Source organism: Lynx rufus, unplaced genomic scaffold (assembly GCF_022079265.1).
Source record: "Lynx rufus isolate CCGP_SWC_20201006 ecotype Redwood Valley unplaced genomic scaffold, mLynRuf1.p SCAF_1, whole genome shotgun sequence".
Classification (NCBI taxonomy): Eukaryota; Metazoa; Chordata; class Mammalia; order Carnivora; family Felidae; genus Lynx; species Lynx rufus.
Window position 1 is genome coordinate 139,229,744 of NW_025814823.1, and position 21,528 is coordinate 139,251,271.

General features: G+C 38.9%; 2 protein-coding genes across 3 annotated transcripts in view; one reads left to right on the forward strand and one right to left on the reverse strand.

The window, feature by feature from the left end:
* HEXB (hexosaminidase subunit beta) overlaps positions 1-17,752 on the forward strand; it is a 31,489-nt gene extending 13,737 nt beyond the window's left edge. The window contains exons 4-14 of one of the 2 annotated variants that reach the window (XM_047087938.1): positions 753-799; positions 1,050-1,160; positions 9,282-9,383; positions 11,377-11,506; positions 12,910-13,090; positions 13,743-13,829; positions 14,738-14,810; positions 15,786-15,960; positions 16,837-16,927; positions 17,060-17,164; positions 17,559-17,752. In XM_047087938.1, coding sequence (XP_046943894.1) covers positions 753-799; positions 1,050-1,160; positions 9,282-9,383; positions 11,377-11,506; positions 12,910-13,090; positions 13,743-13,829; positions 14,738-14,810; positions 15,786-15,960; positions 16,837-16,927; positions 17,060-17,164; positions 17,559-17,619 — 1,163 coding nt within the window. In that variant the 3' untranslated portion in view covers positions 17,620-17,752. The remainder of the gene's footprint in view (positions 1-752; positions 800-1,049; positions 1,161-9,281; positions 9,384-11,376; positions 11,507-12,909; positions 13,091-13,742; positions 13,830-14,737; positions 14,811-15,785; positions 15,961-16,836; positions 16,928-17,059; positions 17,165-17,558) is intronic. The other variant, XM_047087948.1, reaches the window with a different exon arrangement.
* The window catches only part of GFM2 (GTP dependent ribosome recycling factor mitochondrial 2), a 74,546-nt gene continuing 55,845 nt past the window's right edge, over positions 2,828-21,528 (reverse strand). The window contains exons 20-22 of the mRNA XM_047087925.1: positions 18,403-18,585; positions 17,840-18,008; positions 2,828-3,006 (exon numbers count right to left, since the gene is read on the reverse strand). Of these exons, the coding sequence (XP_046943881.1) occupies positions 17,871-18,008; positions 18,403-18,585 (321 nt within the window). The 3' untranslated portion in view covers positions 2,828-3,006; positions 17,840-17,870. The remainder of the gene's footprint in view (positions 3,007-17,839; positions 18,009-18,402; positions 18,586-21,528) is intronic.

Sequence of the window (21,528 nt, forward strand, 5' to 3'; positions counted from 1 at the left end):
TCAAGGGCAGTTAGAGGAAATGGCCTGTAATAGAGTTTACTAAGGAAACAATCCACTTGAGTGAAAAATGTTCAGGAGATATTCTTTGTAGCTGTGAGTAAAACATTGTTGAGTTTTAAGTTGGGCTCTCATTTATATTTTAATGGTGCTTTTGATCCTTTTTCCCTTCTGTTTATGTACCTTCTAATACTTTTTTTTTTAAGGTTTATTTATTATTTCTGAGAGAGGGCGCGCATGCATGGGGGAGGGGCAGAGAGAGGGAGACAGAGGATCTGAAGTGGGCTCTATCCTGACAGCAGAGAGCACAATGTGGGGTTTGACCCATGAAATCCACAAGATCATGACCTGAGTGGAAGTCGAATGTTTAACTGACTGAGCCACCCAGGCACCCCAAGTGTATTATATTTTAAAGTGACTATATTTTAGCATAGAAATTATTTTTTATAATACTATATATTTATTAAGTAACTAGTATTTTGTTGTATGAAGTCACTATTCATTTTTAAGTTGATCATTCCAACAAAACCCAGGGTATGGGTACAATGAAGTAAAACATTTTAATTAGATGGCAACAGGGATTTTTTTAAAACTGAGCTTTGATCTTAGAAAATATGTTAGAGGTATAGAGGTAACATTATAGTTAGTTTTATTTGCCTTATCTGGTTATGGGTCTACGTTTGGATAATACAACTTTTACTGACTTAATATGTTATAAAAGTAATGCATTAAATTATGAATTTTACTCTCTCTAGGTTTAGAGACCTTTAGCCAGTTAATTTATCAAGATTCTTATGGGACTGTAAGTATGATTATTATATGTTACTAAAAATTACTGGCTATCCCTTTTACTATAAGAAAAATGTAAAGTTTTTAGCTGTTTATTGCTTCTTGAGTGTTTTTTTCTCTCCAAATGTTTATCTTTTTTGGTAAATGTACACTTGACACTTTCTTCTAATCTTTCATCCAGTGCTTGCATAGATACGGTCTTCGCTGAACTCAAGTCCAGAGAATATTCTAAAAATAAATCAAAATTTTATTTTGTTTTCTAGTTCACCGTCAATGAATCTGACATTATTGATTCTCCAAGGTTTCCACATAGAGGAATTTTAATTGATACAGCCAGACACTTTCTGCCAGTTAAGAGCATTCTCAAAACTCTGGTAGGTGATTATTATTTTTTTTTATCCATTTTCTATTCCAAAGATGTGTGCTTTTATGGTGTTCCTTAATATGGGTTATTCACGCTGTTGTGTAGGTTGAAACAGGGGGAGGGTTTGTCATATACTGAAGCACTGAGCTTTCTTCCTTCCCTCCCCTGGAAAGTATATTTCCTCAGCTGAGAAAGCCAGTGTCCTCCACTGAACTTTATTTAAAGTGTCATAGAAAGTTGGCTAGAAGCTGCCAGGGAAATGTTCCAAAGAAATATGGACTTCAGATGGTGAGAGTTGGGGGTGAGGTTGACAGTAGCTATTTTCTCCTGTCTACTTTTTATTGGTTCATCTGCACGATCATCAATTTGTAAGAGTAGGAAGGTTTTCCTCCCATGTTTTTCTATACTTTTATTTGATCACTTCTGAACACACCATATTATTAAAAAGGGATTTTCACATTCACACTACTGTCCTGAATTTTATTCTCTAAAAGACATTGTTGGGGCGCCTGGGTGGCGCAGTTGGTTAAGCGTCCGACTTCAGCCAGGTCACGATCTCACGGTCCGTGAGTTCGAGCCCCGCGTCAGGCTCTGGGCTGATGGCTCAGAGCCTGGAGCCTGTTTCTGATTCTGTGTCTCCCTCTCTCTCTGCCCCTCCCCCCGTTCATGCTCTGTCTCTCTCTGTCTCAAAAATAAATAAACGTTAAAAAAAAAAAAAATTTAAAAAAAATAAAAAAAAAAAAAAAAAAAAAAAAAGACATTGTTGTCACTCTTATGAAAGAAATAAATGCTTAGTATAAAAAATTCGAACATAGATATGCATAAAATAGATAGTAACCCCATAATTGCATTACCAAAGGTTGACATAAATTTCTGTGTCCCATTTATCTCGTCTTGCCCTTAAAAATGAATATTAATACACATGACATGACTTTTTTTAATTTAAAAAAAATTTTTCTTTTTTCTTAATGTTTTTTTACTTATTTTTGAGACAGAGAGAGACAGAGCATGAGCGGGGAAGGGGCAGAGAGAGAGGGAGACACAGAATCGGAAGCAGGCTCCAGGCTCTGAGCCATCAGCACAGAGCCCGATGTGGGGCTCGAGCTCACATACTGTGAGATCATGACCTGAGCCGAAGTCGGACGCTCAACCGACTGAGCCACCCAGGCGCCCCTTTTTTAAAGTTTTTTTTTTTTTTTAATGTTTATCTATTTTTGAGAGAAAGAGAGTAAGCAGGGGAGGGGCAGAGAGAGAGAGGGGGAGACACAGAATTTGAAGCAGGCTCCAGGCTCTGAGGTGTGACATGACTTTTTAAAAAACTTAACTGGAATTGCACTTCTCCTACCTTAAAAAACATGTTATGGACATCTTTTTATGAAAGAATATATAAGGTCTGTACCACCTTTTTAAACCGTTGAATATTCCGTTTTTTATACCATGATGTGAGTTTAACCATTCTCATGCTGACGAACATCCAGGTTAATTAATCATAAACAGTACTGTAGAATAAGCATTCTTTTTTTTTTTTTTTTTCCAACGTTTATTTATTTTTGGGACAGAGAGAGACAGAGCATGAACGGGGGAGGGGCAGAGAGAGAGGGAGACACAGAATCGGAAACAGGCTCCAGGCTCTGAGCCATCAGCCCAGAGCCCGACGCGGGGCTCGAACTCACGGACCGCGAGATTGTGACCTGGCTAGAGTCGGACGTTCAACCGACTGCGCCACCCAGGCGCCCCGAATAAGCATTCTTAAATTTGCACACTTGTCAGGATTTTCCTCTAAGATCAGGAGCAAGACAGGGTGTCCACTCTCACCACTTCCATTCAACACAGTACAGGAAGTTCCAGCTGCAGCACTTGGACAAGAAGAAATAAAAGGCATCCAAATCAGTAAGGAAGTAAAACTGCCACAGTTTGCAGATGACAATTCTACTATATATAGAAAACTCTAAAGGCTCCACCAAAAACCAATAAATTCAGTAAAGTTGTAGTATAGAAAATTAACATTTAGAAATCTATTGCATTTCTATACACTAATAATGAAATAGCAGAAAGGGAAGACAACAATCCTCTTACAGTAGCATCAAAAAGAATAAAATACCTAGAAGTAAACTTAACCAAGGAGGTGAAAGACCTGTATTCTGAAAACTATAAAATGTTGACGAAAGAAACTGAAGACAATGCAAACAAATGGAAAGATACTTCATTCTCATGGATTGTAGGAATTAATACAATTAAAATGTCCATACTACCCAAAGCAATTGACAGATTGATTTCAGTCCCTATCAAAATTACCCAAAGCATTTTTCACAGAACTATAGTGAATAATCCTATAATTTGTGTGGGACCACGAAAGACCCTGAAAAGCCAAAACAATCTTTAAAAAGAACAAAGCTGAGAATATAAAAATCCCAGATTTCAAGATATAATAACAAAGCTGCCATGATCACAACAGTATGGTAATGGCACAAAAACAGACACACAAATCCAAGGAACATAGGAGAGCCCAGAAATAGGTCAGTTAATCTATAACAAAGAAGGCAGAAGGCAAGAATGTACAATGGGGAAGAGACAGTCTTCAAATGGTGCTGGGACAGCTGGACAGATACATGCAAAAAATGAAATCGGATCACTGTCTTACACCATACGCAAAAAATAAACTGAAAATGTCATTCTTTTTTTGTGTCTGATACTCCATTGCATGTATGTATGTGCATATACACACAGACCCACAGACACACCACCTTTTCTTTATCCACTCATCTATCAGTGGACACTTGGTTGCCTCCACAGCTTGGCTATTGTAAATAATGCTGGAGTAAACATAGGGGCACATATATATTTTCAAATTAGTGTTCTTGTTTTCTTTGGTTAAATAGCCTTTAGTGGAATTACTGGATCATATAGTAAATCTACTTTTAATTTTTTCAAGGAACCTCCATACTCCATAGTGACTGTACCAGTTTACATTACCAGTAACAGTGCACAAGGGTTTTTTTCACATTCTCCATATCCAACACTTATTATTTCTTGTCTTATTTTAGCCATTGTGACAAATGTAGAGAGATAACTCATTGTGGTTTTGACTTGGATTTCACTGATGATGAGTGATGTTGAGCACATTTTAATGTATCTGTTGGCCGTCTGTATATCTTCTTTGGAAAAATATTCAGGGCCTTTGCTCGTTTTTAATTGGATTATATTGGGGTTTTTTTGGTCTTGTGTAAGTTATATATTTTGGATATTAACCCCTCCTGGGGTATATTATTTGCAAATGTCTTCTACCATTCAGTAGGTTGCCTTTGTGTTTTGTGGACAGTTTCCTTCACTGTGCAAAAGTTTTATTTTGTTTTTGTTGTCCTTGCCCAAGGAGAACTATCCATTAAAATGTTGCTAAGGCAGGTCACAAAGAGATTACTGCCTAAGTTTTCTTCTAACAGTTTCATTTTTTTAAATGTTTGTTTATTTTTGAGAAACCGTGAGTGGGGCAGGGGCAGAGAGGGAGGCACAGAATCTGAAGCAGGCTCCAGGCTCTGAGCTGTCAGCACAGAGCCCTACGTGGGGCTCGAACTCTTGAGCCATGAGATCATGACCTGAGCTGAAGTCGGATGCTTAACCGACTGAGCCACCGAGGTGCCCTTCTTCTAACAGTTTTATGGCTTCAGGTCTCCATTTAGATTTTTATGGTATGTTGTATGGTATGTTTTTCCAGCCCTTTTCAGTCTGTGTGTTTTTTTAGGTGTGAAGTGAGTCTCTTGTAGACAGGATATAGATGGGTATTGTTTTAGGTTTGTTTTTTGGGTTTTTTTTTGTATTTTTTTCCATTTAGTCATCCTTTGTCTTTTGACTGGAGCATTTAGTCAATTTACATTTAAAATAATTATAGATATGTATTTATTGCCAGTTTACTCTTTTCTGGTTATTTTTGTTTTTCTATGTTCCTTTTTTCTTTTGCACTCTTTGTGGTTTGATGCCTTTCTTTAGTGTTAGGCTTGGACTCCTTTCTCTTTATTTTTTTTTTCTGTGTCTGTTGATGGTTGCTTAAGTTCAAACATTCTAAAAGCACTAAAGTTTAACCCCCCCTCTGTATTTTATGTATATGATGTCATATTTTACATCTTCTGCATGTGTATATCCTTTCACTGATTTTTATAGATAGGATTTTACATCTTTTGTATTTTAACCTCCCTACTGGCTTTATTTATTTATTTATTTTGTTTATTTATTTTTGAGACAGAGAGAGACAGAGCATGAACGGGGGAGGGTCAGAGAGAGAGGGAGACACAGAATCCGAAACAGTCTCCAGGCTCTGAGTGGTCAGCACAGAGCCCGATGCGGGGCTCGAACTCACAGACTGCGAGATCATGACCTGAGCCGAAGTCGGCCGCCCAACCGACTGAGCCACCCAGGCGCCCCCATACTGGCTTTATAAATGATTAATCTACCTTTATTATATGTTTGCTTTTACCTGTGAAACTTTTTCTTTTCATAATTATCTTGTTTACGGCCTTACCTTTCTACTTAAAATAGTCCCTTTAACATTTCTTTTAAGGCCAGTTTAATGGTAGTGAGCTCCTTTAACTTTTGTTCGCCTTAGAAACTATTTTTCTGAATGAGAACCTTGCTGGGTAGAATGTTCTTGTTTGCAGGTTTTTTCCTCCCAGCACTTGGAATATATCAGGTCACTCCCTTCTGGCCTGCAAAGTTTCTGCTGAAAAATCAGCTAACAGCCTTATAGGGTTTGCCTTGTATGTTACTGTTTTCTCTGTAGCTTTAAAATTCGCTATCATTATGTTTGCTGCTTCAATTATTACATGTCTTGATCTGGACCTACTTGCGTTAATCTTGGTAGGAATTTTCTGTGCTTCCTGGATATGGGTGTCTGTTTACTCCCCCAGATTAAGTTTGTTACTTCTTCAGAGAAGTTTTTACTCCCTTCTCTCTTCTCCTGGGATTCCTCTAATTCAAATGTTATTACTCGTGATGTCATCTGGATCCCCTTAAGCTGTTCTCATTTTATATTAGAATTTTTTTTTTGCTGATGATCTTGGTTGCTTTCCATTACTGTGTCTTGTAGATTACTGATGTGTTCTTTTGCATCCTCTAACCTGTTTCTTCTAGTTTTTTTTTTAATTTCAGTTACTAAATTCTTTATCTGTTCTTTCATTATTTTCTCTCTCTTTGTTGACATTCTGAGTTTATCCACTCTTTTCTCAAGTCTGAGTATCTTTATGACCATTACTTTGTTTTGTTTATTTAAATTCCAGGAGGTTAATGTATAGTGGAATATTAGTTTCAGGTATGACCATTACTTCCAATTCTGTATCAGGTGTATTGCTTTTCTGTTTCATTGAACTCTGTTGCTAGGATTTTTGTCCTTTTCATTTGGGACCTGTTCTTCTGTCTTCTCATCTTGTCTCTCTGTTTTTATGAATTATGGAGGTCTGCTGTGTCTCCTGGTCTTGGAAGTAGTGACCTTATGTAGAAGAGGTGTTTTGGTGCCCTGTAGCAGTGTTCCTGGTCACTAGAATCTGGTGTTCCAGGGATGTCTCCTGTGTAGGTTGCATGTGCCTTGTTGCGGTTGAGCTGTTTGCCTTTAGCCCATTTGACTCTAATGACCCATGTTGCCTGCTTTGAGTACGGCACGCAGGGTTTGGTCCCTGCACTGTTGAAGGGCCTGAGTCCACTGTGGGCTCAGGGAGGGTGGGGGGGTGGGCAGCAGTCAAACTAGTCTGGACTTAGCCTCTCTGCTGCAGTTGTGGGAGCACCTCCCAGCAGGACTTGTTCTTGAGAAGCCAGCTAAAAGGCTCAGCTGCTGGAACTGCAGGCATGTTGGTATATGGGGTTATTCTCCTCTCCACGGGGCAGGAGGCACTTTGAATGAGGTGGGGCCTGTGGTGTTAGCAAAGCAGGTGAGGTGTTTGGTGTTAGCTATCTAGGTGTGGGGAGAAGAGAAATGATTGGTGCCTGCCACCACTTTGATTCTTAGAGAAGGTCTCCTCAAGATCCCTGCCCTTCTGGTGCATGTTCTGAGATTAGTAAATAAATCTCCTTTACCATACTCAGGCATTTTACGAATTGCTGCTTCTGTGCTGTGTGGGTGGTTATTTATTATGTTTGCTGTTTAAGGGCAGAGACTGTTGCCCTCTGGCTCTTGGAGGTAAGTGCACTGATTTTAAAAGTCTCACTGGTTTTCAAAGCCAGATGTCATGGAGACACGTCTTCTCAGTGCAAGTCCCCAGTATCTTGGGTGTCTGGTGTGGGGGCTCGTGTCTCTGTGCATCTGATGTCCCTCTTGCTTGTGGTTAGTCTCACCAGGGTTTTGGTTCCCAACCATATCTCCATTCCTGTTTCAGTGTGGCCTTCGCTCTTTGATTAACTGTGGAAGGTCTGTTCTGCCAGTCTTTAGTATTAGTTGTCCAGATATAACTGTTAAGATATCTTGTTATGTCAATGGGACAAGGTGAACTTGGGATCTTCCTACTGTATCTTCTACCTGACCTCTACATTTTTGTCTGATTCTATTTCTTATCTATATCAGGGGTTGGCAAACTAGAGCCCAAGGCCCAAATCCAGTTTGTATTTGTTTCTGCTACTGAAGTTTTGCTGGAACACAGCCACATCCATTTGTTTACATTTTATCTTGCTCTACAGCTGCAGGATCAGTTGTGACAGAAACATGTGGCTCATAAAACCAAGGCAATTACTGTCTGGCCCTTCATGAAAAAAGTTTGCAAGCCCCTGGTCTTTACTGAGGCACTCCTTCCTCTGATGGTAAAAATCTTGCCATTAGGCACTAGAAGACTTTTACTCTTTTGCCTAATTGCCTGTAGGTAAGCTATTTCCATATGCATCAGCAAATCCTTTCAGTCTTGATGGAGAAAAGAGGCTTTAAGTTTTAGCTGGTAGGGCAAACAAATCTACCCTTTTACTATTTTTATCTTTTTACAATAGTCTGTTTATATTTTATATAAATAATACATTGTTTATTCCTCTAGAACATCAATCAAATTGATAGCAATTTCCCCAAAAATTCCTGAGAATTTTGCATTTGTATACCAAGTTTCTTTGATTGCTAAAGAAGGGATAGCACTCAAATGTCAGAATTGTGATGAATTCTGTAAATGACTTTTTCTGTGGGAATTGTAAGTCCTGATACTTAAATACTCCATTTTTCCCCCTGCTCTGTTCCCAAAAATGAACATTTTCTGTTCTAGGCCAATGCCTAAATTCACAAGAATTGAATTGGAGTTCACAAGATGACTACCTTTTCCTAGAACAAAGTTAGAGCTCCCTGTTTAGAATAAATACAGATGCTGAATAGGCTTTTTAAAAAGTGACATACCAGGGGCACCTGGGTGGCTTAGTCAGTTAAGCGTCCGACTTCGGCTCAGGTCATGATCTCACAGTCTGTGAGTTCGAGCCCCGCGTCAGGCTCTGTGCTGACAGCTCAGAGCCTGGAGCCTGTTTCGGATTCTGTGTCTCCCTCTCTCTCTGACCCTCCCCCGTTCATGCTCTGTCTCTCCCTGTCTCAAAAATAAGTAAACATTAAAAAAAAATAAAATAAAAGTGACATACCATATAATTTATACTTCTTTCTCGTTCTTGCTTTGCTGAAAAAGTAACTTATTTTTAAATTTTTATTTACTTATTTTTGAGATACAGCGTGCAGGAAGAGTAGGGAGAGAGAATCCCAAGCAGACTCTGTGCTGTCAGCGCAGAGCCCCACACAAGACTTGAACTCACGAACTGTGAGATCATGACCTGAGCGGAAACCAAGAGTTGGATGCCTAACCAACTGAGCCACCCAGGCGCTCCTGAAAAAGAATTTTTTTTGATGGCTTATTTATTTTTGAGAGAGAGCGAGCAAGCGAGGGGAGGGCAGAGAGAAGGGGACAGGATCTGAAGCAGCCTCTACACTGACAGTGGAGACCCCAGTGCAGAGCTCAAACTCAAAAACCATGAGATCATGACCTGAGCTGAAGTCGGACACTTAACCGACTGAGCCACTCAGGGGCCCCTAAAACGAAGTAGACACATTGGAGACAATACTGAATGTAGACAAGTAAGTTGGGTTGTGTGTGTGTATTATATCTGTGGTATGTTAATTTTTTAACATGTTTGCTTGCAGGATGCCATGGCTTTTAATAAATTTAATGTTCTCCACTGGCACATAGTTGATGACCAGTCTTTCCCTTATCAGAGTGTCACTTTTCCTGAGTTAAGCAACAAAGTGAGTAATTCATGTTATTGTAGTCTGTCTTCAAAAATGTTTATATGATTTCATTAGAACTTTTGAGCTTAAATGTTTTTTCTTATGGATGGAATTAAAATATAAAAGTTACCTGTTTGTGGTTTAAAAACTTCTTTAATAGGGCGTGGCTTAGCAATTTAGATCCATAAAACTTTTTATAATGGTTAAGTTACTGTAAATAAGTGATATCTAGTAGTTATATAAATAAAATTTTAAAAACTTAAATGAATATAGGAGACCTGAAGCATTCATAACTAATAGAAGGTTAAGTATTTTTATCACCTAATGTGGAGTTGTTACCGGATACTGTAAATGATTTTTTTCTTTCTGAAAAACTACATCGAGAATTTTAGAGATGAGAGCTTTTTAGCAAATAATCGCTGTCTCAGAAGTGTTCAAATTAATTGTATTATAAATCAGTGGAGGTGGGAGCAAGCCCGTGTCATCTTGTTTAATCTCCCTGTAATACAGAGAGACTGACATCCTTATCTGTAGTCGCAATTAGGAAGGGACAAAACCAGGACTCTAAATGTCCTCTATCCACCGTACCCAAGTTCTCTCCAATGTTATGATGTAGTATAAGTTGGAATGTTACTGGCACTCACGTTTTTGTTTGCTTTTACTTTTTATTACAGAAAATTTCACACATACACAGAAGTAAACATAGAAGACAGAGATTTCCATGTCTTTGTCACCCAACTTCAGTAATCAGAACTTGGCCAATCTTGTATCACTTACACTCACCCTCCCTTCCTACCATATTTTAAAGAAAATCCCAGACACCACATCACATTTGTAAAAAGGTCTTTCTTTAAAAACAATAACAACAAACCCATAATATACTATTGCAGCTGAAAAGTTAACAGTAATCCAGCTAATCAATCATTATTTATATTTCCCCAAGTGTTTTACCTTGTTTTAATGAACAAAATCTTATTTGTAATGGCATGCAAATGAGTTCCATACATTGTGGTCAGTTAGTGTGTCCATTGTCTTGGTGTTATAGGTATCTACCCCGCCCATCTATTTTTTTTTGTAATTTGCCATTTTTGTTAAACTAAATCATTTGTCTAGTTCCCAAAGTCTGGGTTTTGCTGATTGCATTCTCATATTGTCAATTATTCTCCTGTCCTGTATTTACTATGAGTAGTTAGATCTCATCTTGATTAGATACAAATTTGGGGGGGGTGAGACAGGATTACTTTTTAGGAGTTGAGCATTTACATTTATGTATAAATTTAGATATAGCTTATAATTTATATGTAATATTTACATATTTATGCCTTGAGAAATGTGCTTTATGCTAACACCTTTAATCAACTTTTAGTTACAACCCAAGTGTAACCTATAAAGGGATTGAGGGTAATCTTAAAAAAAAAAATCAAGTCACTTATCAGAATATGTCTGGGGGAATTTTTAAAGCTGATAGTAATTAAAAATGACTTCGAAAGGCAACAGCTCAGCTTTGTAATAGTGTGTGAATTTTTATTCTAAAACTGACAAGGGGAATGTATTTTCCATTTTCACAAGTTTGACTTTGGAGTTAAACATTTTATTTGTATTTTGTTGTATGGTTACATGAGGTTGAAATAGCATGAGGATAGATGTTCCTGAACCAAGAGGAACTAGAAGAGATAGTTCTATTAGTACATCTGGAATTAACCCACAGTGTGCTGAGAGCTAATAAGATACGGTAAATAATTTAAATGGCTGGCTCAGTCGGTAGACCATGCAGCTCTTGATCTTGGGGTAGTGAGTTCAAGCCCCACACTGGGCGTAGAGCTTCCTTGTGAATGAATGAATGAATGAATAAAAGTGGGGATTAAAAAAAAAAAATGAGTCGTCCACCACCACACTGGACTGTTTAATACATTGTTACACAAGAAAAATCACCTATCACTATGCAAACAGAACTGTTAACAGTATCCTGGACAAACCCATTTCATACATTTTAATAAATACGGCTTTACAGGGCAGCTATTCTCTGTCTCATGTTTATACACCAAATGATGTCCATACGGTGATTGAATATGCCAGATTACGAGGGATTCGAGTCATACCAGAATTTGATAGCCCTGGACATACACAGTCTTGGGGAAAAGGTAAGGAGTGTCATTTTTAAGTTGCAAAGAGTGAATACCTGAGGTCCTTCCTGCATTTTTTTTTTTTTAATGTTGATATTTTTGAGACAGTGCACGTGGGGGACGGGCAGAGAGAGAGGAAGAAAATCCCAAGCAGGCTCCACGCTATCAGCACAGAGCCTGACTTGAGGCTCGAACTCACAAACCATAAGATCATGACATGAGCTGAAATCAAGAGTTGGACACTTAACTGAGCCACCCAGGCGTCCCTGTTCATTTTGTTCTTAATACCTTGTGGTTTGCACAAGAGTAGCACTATTGACAGATGGAATTCAGTTATTATGTGTCTGTTGTGAGCAAGTCACTGCCTAAAGTATGGGGAAAAAAAAGTCTAAAGGAAAAATTACAAGTAGAACATGCTAAGTGAATGTTAAATAGTTTCCTGGATAACACTAAAAATGCTTTTGCGAGATCAAAGAATATATTCATGTTTCTGGTAAAGGGAATAACATGAGGAAGGGCATTAGTTGGAGTGTAGTGCAGCAAAGAGTAGGAAGCATTATAGGGTGGTTAAGAACTGAGTCCTGAGCCACACTGTCTGGGTTTGAATCCTACTTCTGCCTTTTATAAACTGAGTGACCTTGATCAAGTTGTAGAATGTCTCATCCTCAGTTTCCCCATCTCTAAAATGTAGTAACTATCATATAATTTTTTGAGGGTTAAATAACATGTAACACAGCACCTGGCATTTATAATTGTTCAGTACTATTAGGGTAGATATGGAGAATATTGAGAAATCAGTCTGGTGAAGTACAGTGTGGAGGGCCTTGGGTGAGGAATGTGGGCTCCATCAGGACTCATGGGAACCACACTTCAGGAAAACCTATGTGAGGAAGTGGTCGACTGGAAGGGGAAGGAGATGAAGTCCTAGACCAGAATGGTGTTAATGGGAATGGAAAATAATGTACAGAACTGAGAGACATCCCTAGAACTTGGCAACTGATCAACGCTGACAGAAGAAGGAAAACTTAAAGAGGAGGAAGATGGTAAACGCTTACCAGAACACAGTAATCAGGAGCAGCTACTGAAGGAGCTTACAGAACAGAGAATCTGGCTTTTGTTAGATGGTATTTGAAGTGCAGCTGGGATATCTAATTGTGTTGAGCAGGGAACCTGAAATATGGATTGAAACTTAGGAAAAAGGGTTTGGGTGAGGTCAAGATTTGTTCCAAATAAACGAGATATCTGAAATGGATAAAATAGGGTGAGGAAAGGCAAACAGAGGTACAGGGGACAGGATTCAAGGAACAATTGCTCATAAGGTTATCTTTTTCTGTATAAATTCTCTTGCAGCTTCAACAAAACAGAGTAGTATAATCACATGCAAAGTGATGTCTTTGTGATTAAAATACTTCTTCTTCCAGGTCAGAAAGACCTCCTGACTCCATGTTACAATGAACATGAGCAGTCTGGGACCTTTGGACCTATAAACCCTATTCTGAATTCAACTTATAACTTCCTGTCTCAGTTTTTCAAGGAAGTTAGTATGGTGTTTCCAGATCACTTCGTTCACTTGGGAGGAGATGAAGTGGAATTTAAATGTTGGTATGACAATTCTTTAAAAGCCTTACTTTTTTAACCGTTGCATTCGAAGTAGTTATTAGAAGTTTCCACGTGAAAAAGGAAGATTTGGGAAAGATCTCTGCTTGCTAGGTTTTAAGTTAGCAACATAACTTGAGAATAAAAGCTTTTAGGAAGGAGAATCAAGACGTGAAAGACCGTGGGGACTGGAAACAGACTACAGTGAACAAGAACAGCTTTGGTGAAAAGGCAGTGATTAGGTGGGGGAGATTTTTCTCAAATAAAAATCCTTTGCAGGGCGCCTGCGTGCCTCAGTCAGTAGAGTATCTGACTTGGTTTTGGCTCAGGTCATGAGCTCTGCACTGACAGCATGGAGCCTGCTTGGGATTATCTCTCTCTGCCCCTCCCCTGCTCACACACACACTGTCAAAATTAAATAAAACATTTAAACAAAAATCCTCTGCAAATAGCCTTAGTTGGAGGAGAGAGGTGGGGAAAGCTATTTTCACAAGTAACCAGCTTCTGGAAAAAATTATTTGTAATGAAAAACCTGGGTAACTCATAAAGTTTTTAGGCTTATTTTCTGTCTACAAACTTTAATAGAGATCTATGCTGCTTTAAATAGATTGGGTTTATCAAACTTTTAATGTAGTTTTAATCACTTTTTTTGTTAAAGGGAGTCTAATCCAGAAATCCAGGGTTTCATGAAGGAGAAAGGTTTTGGCAAAGATTTTAGAAGACTAGAATCTTTCTACCTTCAAAAGTAAGTTACTTATAAGCCTCCTCTATTTTTATTTCATCTGTGATGTTTGTAAAAGTTTTAGCTATTTAGTACTCTTTTTTCATTTTCTCTCTACCCCTTGTGAAAGTATAGATATTATATATAAAGATATATAGATATTATCCCTTGTCAAAGATCTATATAATAATATAGATATTATATAGATATCTATCTATATATATATATATATATAGATATAGATAGATATTATACCTTGTTGGACAAAGTAAAAATCAAGAAGGAAGCAGTATGCACTGCTTTCTTTAAATCACTGACATTATGACTAAGACTTTTGCATTAAATGAGGAAATAATGTTGAGCAGTCTTCTGTTCAAAGAATTCAGTTCCAAGTCCTGCTTTGCCTGTGAAGTCTTCATCACCATCCAGCCTGTGGAATTCATTCCCTTTGGTTAACTCCAGGAGCATTCTTCTACTTTAGATCTCTTATGTCCAGTATGATAGCACAGCCACATGTGGCTGTTTATTCCTATTTTGCTTTTTGTGTAGTACATTCTAATTTTCTAATCCTGCACAATACCTGGAATTGTCTAGAGACTAGAAAATATTTGTGGACTAGCTGCCAGCAATTTTATAGTTTATTCTAAGATACTCAAATAACCAGAGATGGTGGTTTGTATATTACCTTGAATTGCCATGTCTTCCCCACCTGGAGATGTACGTAGCACATTCATTCAGCAGATGACTTTTAAACCCCTCTGCTGTGTGATGTCCCCAGCTACGTGCTGGAAAGCAGGAACCACATTGGGTCACGATCCAACTTGAGGTGCAAGGCACCTCTCAACATGGTAGTCCTTCATAGAAACCCTGCATGCTTTAAATATACTGTTAAGCTTGTGATCTGAAAAATTTTTTTTTTCCCCCAATGGTAGGCTTTTGGGTATTGTTTCAACTGTAAAGAAGGGATCCATAGTCTGGCAAGAGGTTTTTGATGATCACGTGAAGGTGAGAAGTATGAAGACTGCATTTGATTCTGATAATACGAGAGACTTACTATTTTAACATCTTGGAAGGAAGGAACCCTAATGAAGTTGTCCCCAACATTATGGGAAAATTAACTTACCTTTTAGTTTAAACTTTTGTTAGGCAATAGCTGTAGACCAACGCTAGTGCCTCCCTTTCATGTCTCCCATCTTCCTCCCCCCACTATTCTCATTATTTGTCACAAGTTGAAGCACATGAAGTTTTGTTTTGTTTCACAAGGGCAGAACATGGGCACCTAGGTGGCTCAGGAGGTTGATCATCCAACTGTTGATTTCAGCCCAGATCATAATCCTGTGGGATTGAGTCCCATGTGGGGTAAAGTAAAACAACAAAAACAAGGGTAGAACAAACAAAAACAGATGAATCTTTACGAAGGTAGCAATAATTGTCAACATACACACTTTTTATTTTCCTTTGGGTAACTGAGAATTTCAAATCCAGCTACTACTATTATCTTTCCAGAAGAGTTAGTGACATCCTCACAGTTCCAAAGTAAGAATAATGGTAGTGTGGGACAAATGGGAGTGAAGCCTTAGTTGATTATACCTATACAGTGTCATATATAGGCAGAAGTTAAATATCCAACCTTAAGGTTGATACTTTTTTTTTTTTTTTGAGAGAAAGAACAGGGGAAGGGCAGAGACAGAATCCTAAGCTGGCTACACACAGCACAGAGCCACTTGGGGCTTGAACTCATGAAGCCATGGAATAATGACCTGAGCCAAAACCAAGAGTTGGACGCTTAACCACCTGAGCCACCCAGGTGCCCCAAGACTGATGAAACTTCTAATTTTAAGGCCCTATAGCCAGTAACGTTTGGTATTATGTTTTTCCAGAAGCTTAGAAAGCTATTTTCCTAGCAACATGGGCTGGGACTTTTAATTTCATCTGTAATTGTTGGACCTGATCAATACATATTGCTTGTAACTTTAATAGCTTCTGCCAGGTACAATTGTTCAAGTGTGGAAAAATCAAGTATATAGTGAGGAACTACGTGAAGTCACAGCAGCTGGCTTCCCTGTGATCCTTTCTGCTCCTTGGTACTTAGATTGGATTAGTTATGGACAAGACTGGAGAAATTACTATAAAGTGGACCCTCTTCATTTTGATGGTGAGTGAAGCACTTTTCATTACCTGGGGTTGTTAGTTTTCTTCCCTTAATCTTCCACCGGGAAATTTTCATCCAGATATTACCTACTCACTATCCTCCCTTTTATGTTTGGTCCTGATAATGTTTTTGAAAAAAAAAAAGGCCCCCAATACATCTTAAAATTTGTGAAAGAAACCATATCCTTGCCTGAATAAAAGAACTTCAAAAGTAGGTTCCTTTATCTCCGTTTCCACTGTTGAGCATTGTTACCTTACATTTTAAAGACGCTTGTCTGCATTAACCTTGTATCTCTGCTTTTGACTGACTGGCCTTTCCAATTGTTAAGACACTTAAGGAAGGCTGTAGTCTAGCTCCCTGTATTTCAGGCTGTGTAGTCTTAGAGGGGTGGAGCTTTCAGCTCTCAGACCCCCTTCCTTAAGAACACTTCTGCTTTATCCAGTTTTTAAAATTTCCTTAAAGAATGGTAGTGTTAAAAAAAAAAATGTTTCGAATCAGTATGTAAGTCTGTTAGGAATTGACATAATGTAATATCAATTGGGTACTGAGTCTTTTTTAGTACCACGAGGTAGATATCGAAGGCAGGAGTGAGCAGTAGTTATTAGTATTCCAACTTGAATTCCTGGCACACTCTTCTTAGGCAACCAAGGGAATAATGGTTCCTGAACCCAAAGCAGCTTGCACAAAACCAAAATAAAGTGGTGTGCTAGTATTAAAGATACCAATTTGTAGAAATATGCTAACAAGCATTGTGGGAATTATGTTTGCTACCTCTTTCTGTGCCAAAACCATGAACTGACCAGGGGACCAGTAATTGCCTCTGTCAGAGGTTGGAGCTGCAGCTACTTCATTTACAGCCATTCAATGATTTTAATGTAGGTTCTCAAGAACAGAAAAAACTTGTCATTGGCGGAGAAGCTTGTCTGTGGGGAGAATTTGTGGATGCAACTAACCTTACTCCAAGATTATGGTATGGAATTTTAAGTGATAAATTTGAATTAAAGTGCCTTATTTTTCCTTCTCCATCCAAGTAGGGAAGTACTAGAAATTTCAGAACACATAAATTTAAACTGCTTTGGGGGACATGTGATTTAACTTACAGGCCTCGGGCAAGTGCCGTTGGTGAAAGACTCTGGAGTCCAGAAGACATCACAAGTGTAGGGAATGCCTACAACAGACTGACAGTTCACCGCTGCAGAATGGTCAGGTACGGCATTTTGAAAGTTAGGACATTACCAAGTCCAGGATGATTAACTTTGTTTTCTATAAAAAGAACTGTAGGTCACCTAACAAGTAGTGATTTACTTAGAAACTGGGAATTGATTTTTGCACGAACAGAATTATGCCCAAAAGGAGAAAAGATTATTTGAACTTTTTCTTTAAGAGGCACCTGGGTGGCTCAGTTGGTTAAGCACACCGACTTCACAGTCTCACGGTGCATGAGTTCGAGCCCAACGCTGGGCTCTCTGCTGTCAGCACAAAGCCAGCTTCAGATCCTCGGTCTCCCTTTGCCCCTCCCCCACTCAGGCTCTCAAAGAACTTAGTTTATTCTTAAGATGCATTATATCCATCTAAAACCTAATTCATACTTTGTTCTATAGACGGGGAATATCTGCAGAACCTCTTTTTACTGGATATTGTGACTATGAATACAAAACATAAAAATGAGCCTAAATGAAGAAAAGAGGAGGGGACAAAACCTACAGCAATCTGTACTACAATCAACTTGATTTTGAAATCATGGAAATTAAGATTTGGTGCACTGTTTTAAATAAAAGATGTATCTTTTTTAAAATGGGACCTCTATCTGATTATAGAATGGGCAACTCCAGTACCACTGTCAGTTTAGTTAGTTGAGTAAAGCCATAAAAATTCTTCTTACTGAAACTGCAGTTGATAGGGGCTCCGGAGTCTCAAAGTACTTGGGTCAAGCCACTTCGCCGGCCGAGCAGTACAGTTTGGTCTTGAGGATTCATGGCTTCATAATTAGATAGTTCTAAGGCAAAAGTAGCTGAGCCTGATGTTAGCGTTCGAAGCACAGTTGAATAACCCTAGTCAAAATAATTGAAGTCAGTTGTCAAATTTAAGCCTCAAGTATCTCTTCCTGCTGCTAATCTTTTCATCATCATCAGGAAAGGTGAAAATGAGACTCACGTGAGTTCTCATTGAACCATCTTGTCAGGAAATACTAGACAAATATTGTGGAGGTTAATAATGTGGGTACGTTTCACAAGTATTCCCTAGTCTCAGCATTTAGGAAGAGAAGCGTGGAGAATGGTAATGACCCCACCTACCTGTGGTAATCCCTTAGATTCCCATCTGTGGTAATCCCTTAGATTCCCATAACAGTTTAAATCCAAACACTCTAACAGTTCAAAATCCTGATTGTCTACTTTTGTTCAGCATAAATATCCCCAGTATTCTTTTCAGTAACTAAGTACCTACCATAATTTCTGCTAGGGGAACAAATCCAGTAATAATTTTGTTTTCCTGACGAGTCTGGATTTCCTGAATGGTCCCTCTTCTTTGTGCCAGATCTGCCAGGACAAGGCTGAGGTAATCTCTAGTGACTGTAACCTCGAGCTTCATCAGGGGCTCTAAAACTTGCTTATCAGCCTTCTTCAGAGCCTAAAGAAATTCAAGACTGTTAACTCCCCTTTCCTTATTGGAAATCAAATTTCTGTTAAAAAAGATTCGTAAATTGTGCCCATCCTTGTAAGCCTGGAGCTCTTTTTAGAAGCTATCAGGTACATGGCAAGGGGCTGCTTAATTACACAGAGCATCTAAGAACACGTGGCCAGAGGCAGTGCAAAGAAAAAAATGGTTTTCCCCTTTCAATCAAAGACTTACATCTTATTTGTTGAAACCACGTGTTTAGTTCCTGATGCCTATTACAGTTACAGTCCATAGCAGGACTAATCCAGAAATGTACTACAGTAAGGTTAACAGAAACACCTTCAACAAAAGGCAAGAAGAATAAGCACATAAGTAAAACGGAAACCGAACAGAAGCCAATACAACACATAGGGCAAGTACTGGAAGAAAACGGAGGAAGTAGCAGCAACGTAAGATGTATTGGGGTCCCAGTCTTTCAGAGTATCACTACGTCAGACAAACTGGTATGGCAAATGCAAGCACTGTAAGTACTTGTAAGTACCGGTGGGTCAGATTTAAAACGCTATCCTAATGGGCTGCCTGGGTGGCTCAGCCCGTTAAGTGTCTGGATCTTGGTTTTCCCCTCAGGTCATGATCTCGTGGTTGGTGGGGGCGGGCTCCACACTGACAGCACGGGGCCTGCGTGGGATTCTCTCTCAAAAATAAATAAACCTCAAAAAATAATCAAAAAGCTATCCTACTGCTAGAGCCTGCCAGAATTCAAAAGTAATAAAAGTCTGATTTAGTCTAAGCCTCTTGTTACTAGGTGGGATGTAACAGAGATCTACAGCGGAAACTTCGCACAAGGGGGCTCTGGAATGTGCCCTCACCTTTACCCAGGTGCAGCGGGTCATCACTCTGTTCGCTGCTCCACCACCACCCACTGATTCTCATTATTACTTAAGGCCTTAGAGGGGGCATTAACACTGCCTGTATTGTCAAGTAAGGGTTCTGGGCCTCAAATTCTTTTGTTCCTGATACGTCACCACCTTTCCCATCCTCTCCTGCCCTTTACCCGCACAATCATGAAAAATGGCCAGATAAGTAAAACCAAGAGTATATGCCCATTTATCATCGAAATTTCAAAACATACAGCACACCTCTCTTTTTGCAATTCTTACCAAGAGCTTTGTACCACTTCACATAATGTCTTTCAGAACAAAATAACAGAGTGGGAGAAGGTAAAAATGAAAACACTATAAGCAAGCAAAGAATTGAATGCTTTGGATTGAGGATACAGACTATAGTCTCTACGTGCTTGAGCCTTGTACCCGCTACCTGCGCCCCCCCTCCCCCCCGCTCTGGGACAGTTTCTAAATATCCCACAGCAATCCAAGATAATCTTATTTCCTTTTGCAAACATTCTTGTGTGCTCTTTCCTATTTCTGTTGAGGACATAATATTCATTTCACCTGGACATGCATCTCTAACTTCCGTTTCCCCAAATAGCTTTAAGATTTCTGTTCCTATTGTCAGTATCCTAATTCAGACCCAGTCCATTCCCTGTCCTGGATTATCTGTTGCCTACTTCTAGTTCCTCCTGTATTCCAGTGATTATAATGCCCTCCTCAAAAACTTTAAATTTTTCACCACTGTTCTCAAAACAAACCTCAAACTCCTCAGGGTAGTTTTTAAAGGTTTCTCTATAGTCTGATTCCATTTTCTAACACTGTCTTTCACTACTACTCTGCCTTCATCTGAGAGTACAGCTAAAGGGACTTCAATCTTCCCCTGTCTGGAATGCCCCTGTGTCCAACTACCAAAATCCACAGCTCAGATATTCCTTCCAATAATACTAATTCCCCACTTCTCCATTTTTATGACCCCCAGTCTGCTCTAATATTTTGGCTACTTGGCCATATTTAATTACCTTGTAAAATCATAAGCTCCTTTAGGTGAAGACAAACATCCATATTCCATCGCAGTGCACAGTAAGCTCAACAAAGAAGGCTCAATAAATACAGGAGGCATCATTAACTTACCAGATAATACTTCTAACTATATGCTTAGGCAAACTATATAAAAAAAAATTTTATTTTTGAGAGCTAGACAGAGCATGAGCAGGGGAGGGCAGAAGAGAGGGAGATACAGAATCCGAAACAGGTTCCAGGCTCCGAGCTGTTAGCACGGAGCCCGACGTGGGGCTTCAACTCACGAACCATGAGATCATGACCTGAGCTGAAGTCAGACACTAAACCAACTGACCCACCCAGGCACCCCAGCAAACAATATTTAAATAATAGTTTTTGAATGTATAGATTTTTTTAAATGAAAATTAAATGAAATCATATGAAAGGACCATTAAGTTGTACCTTCTTAAGTCAGCGACTTAGGGTATTCACATTAACTTTATAATTCTAGATTCAGTTAAGACCACAGAAAATCAAGTTTCAGACACAGTCCAAAATTTCAGAAAATGGCTTTTAAAAGCAAGTGTTTTACTGCAAATCAGTCACTTATAAAACTGTAGTAGTCCCATGCTGAGAAGAATGCATGGAATCAACATTTGGCACACTAAGATCCTGTGAGTTAAATCAGCTCTGGTAGATTACTGAGGCAAGACACTCAAGGAAATAATGGGAGGTAAGTAACTGTTCCAAGACTAGACTGCTTGATGCTTTGATAAAGTTAGGTGCTTATGTGGATTATCAGTTAGTCTCACCTTTTTTTTTTTTTTTTGAGAGAGAGAGCATAAGCAGGTGAAGTTCAGGTAGAGAGAGGGGGAGAGAGAATCTTAAGAAGCAGTTTCCATGCTCAGCCAGTAGCCCAATGCGGGAGGGGCTTAATCTCATGACCCTGAGATCATGACCTAAGCCAAAATCAAGAGTAGGACCCTTACTAGACTGAGCCAACCAGGCTCCCTGCGACTTAATCAGATTTCAGTGATCTTTGATTACGGTAATCTTATTCAAATAA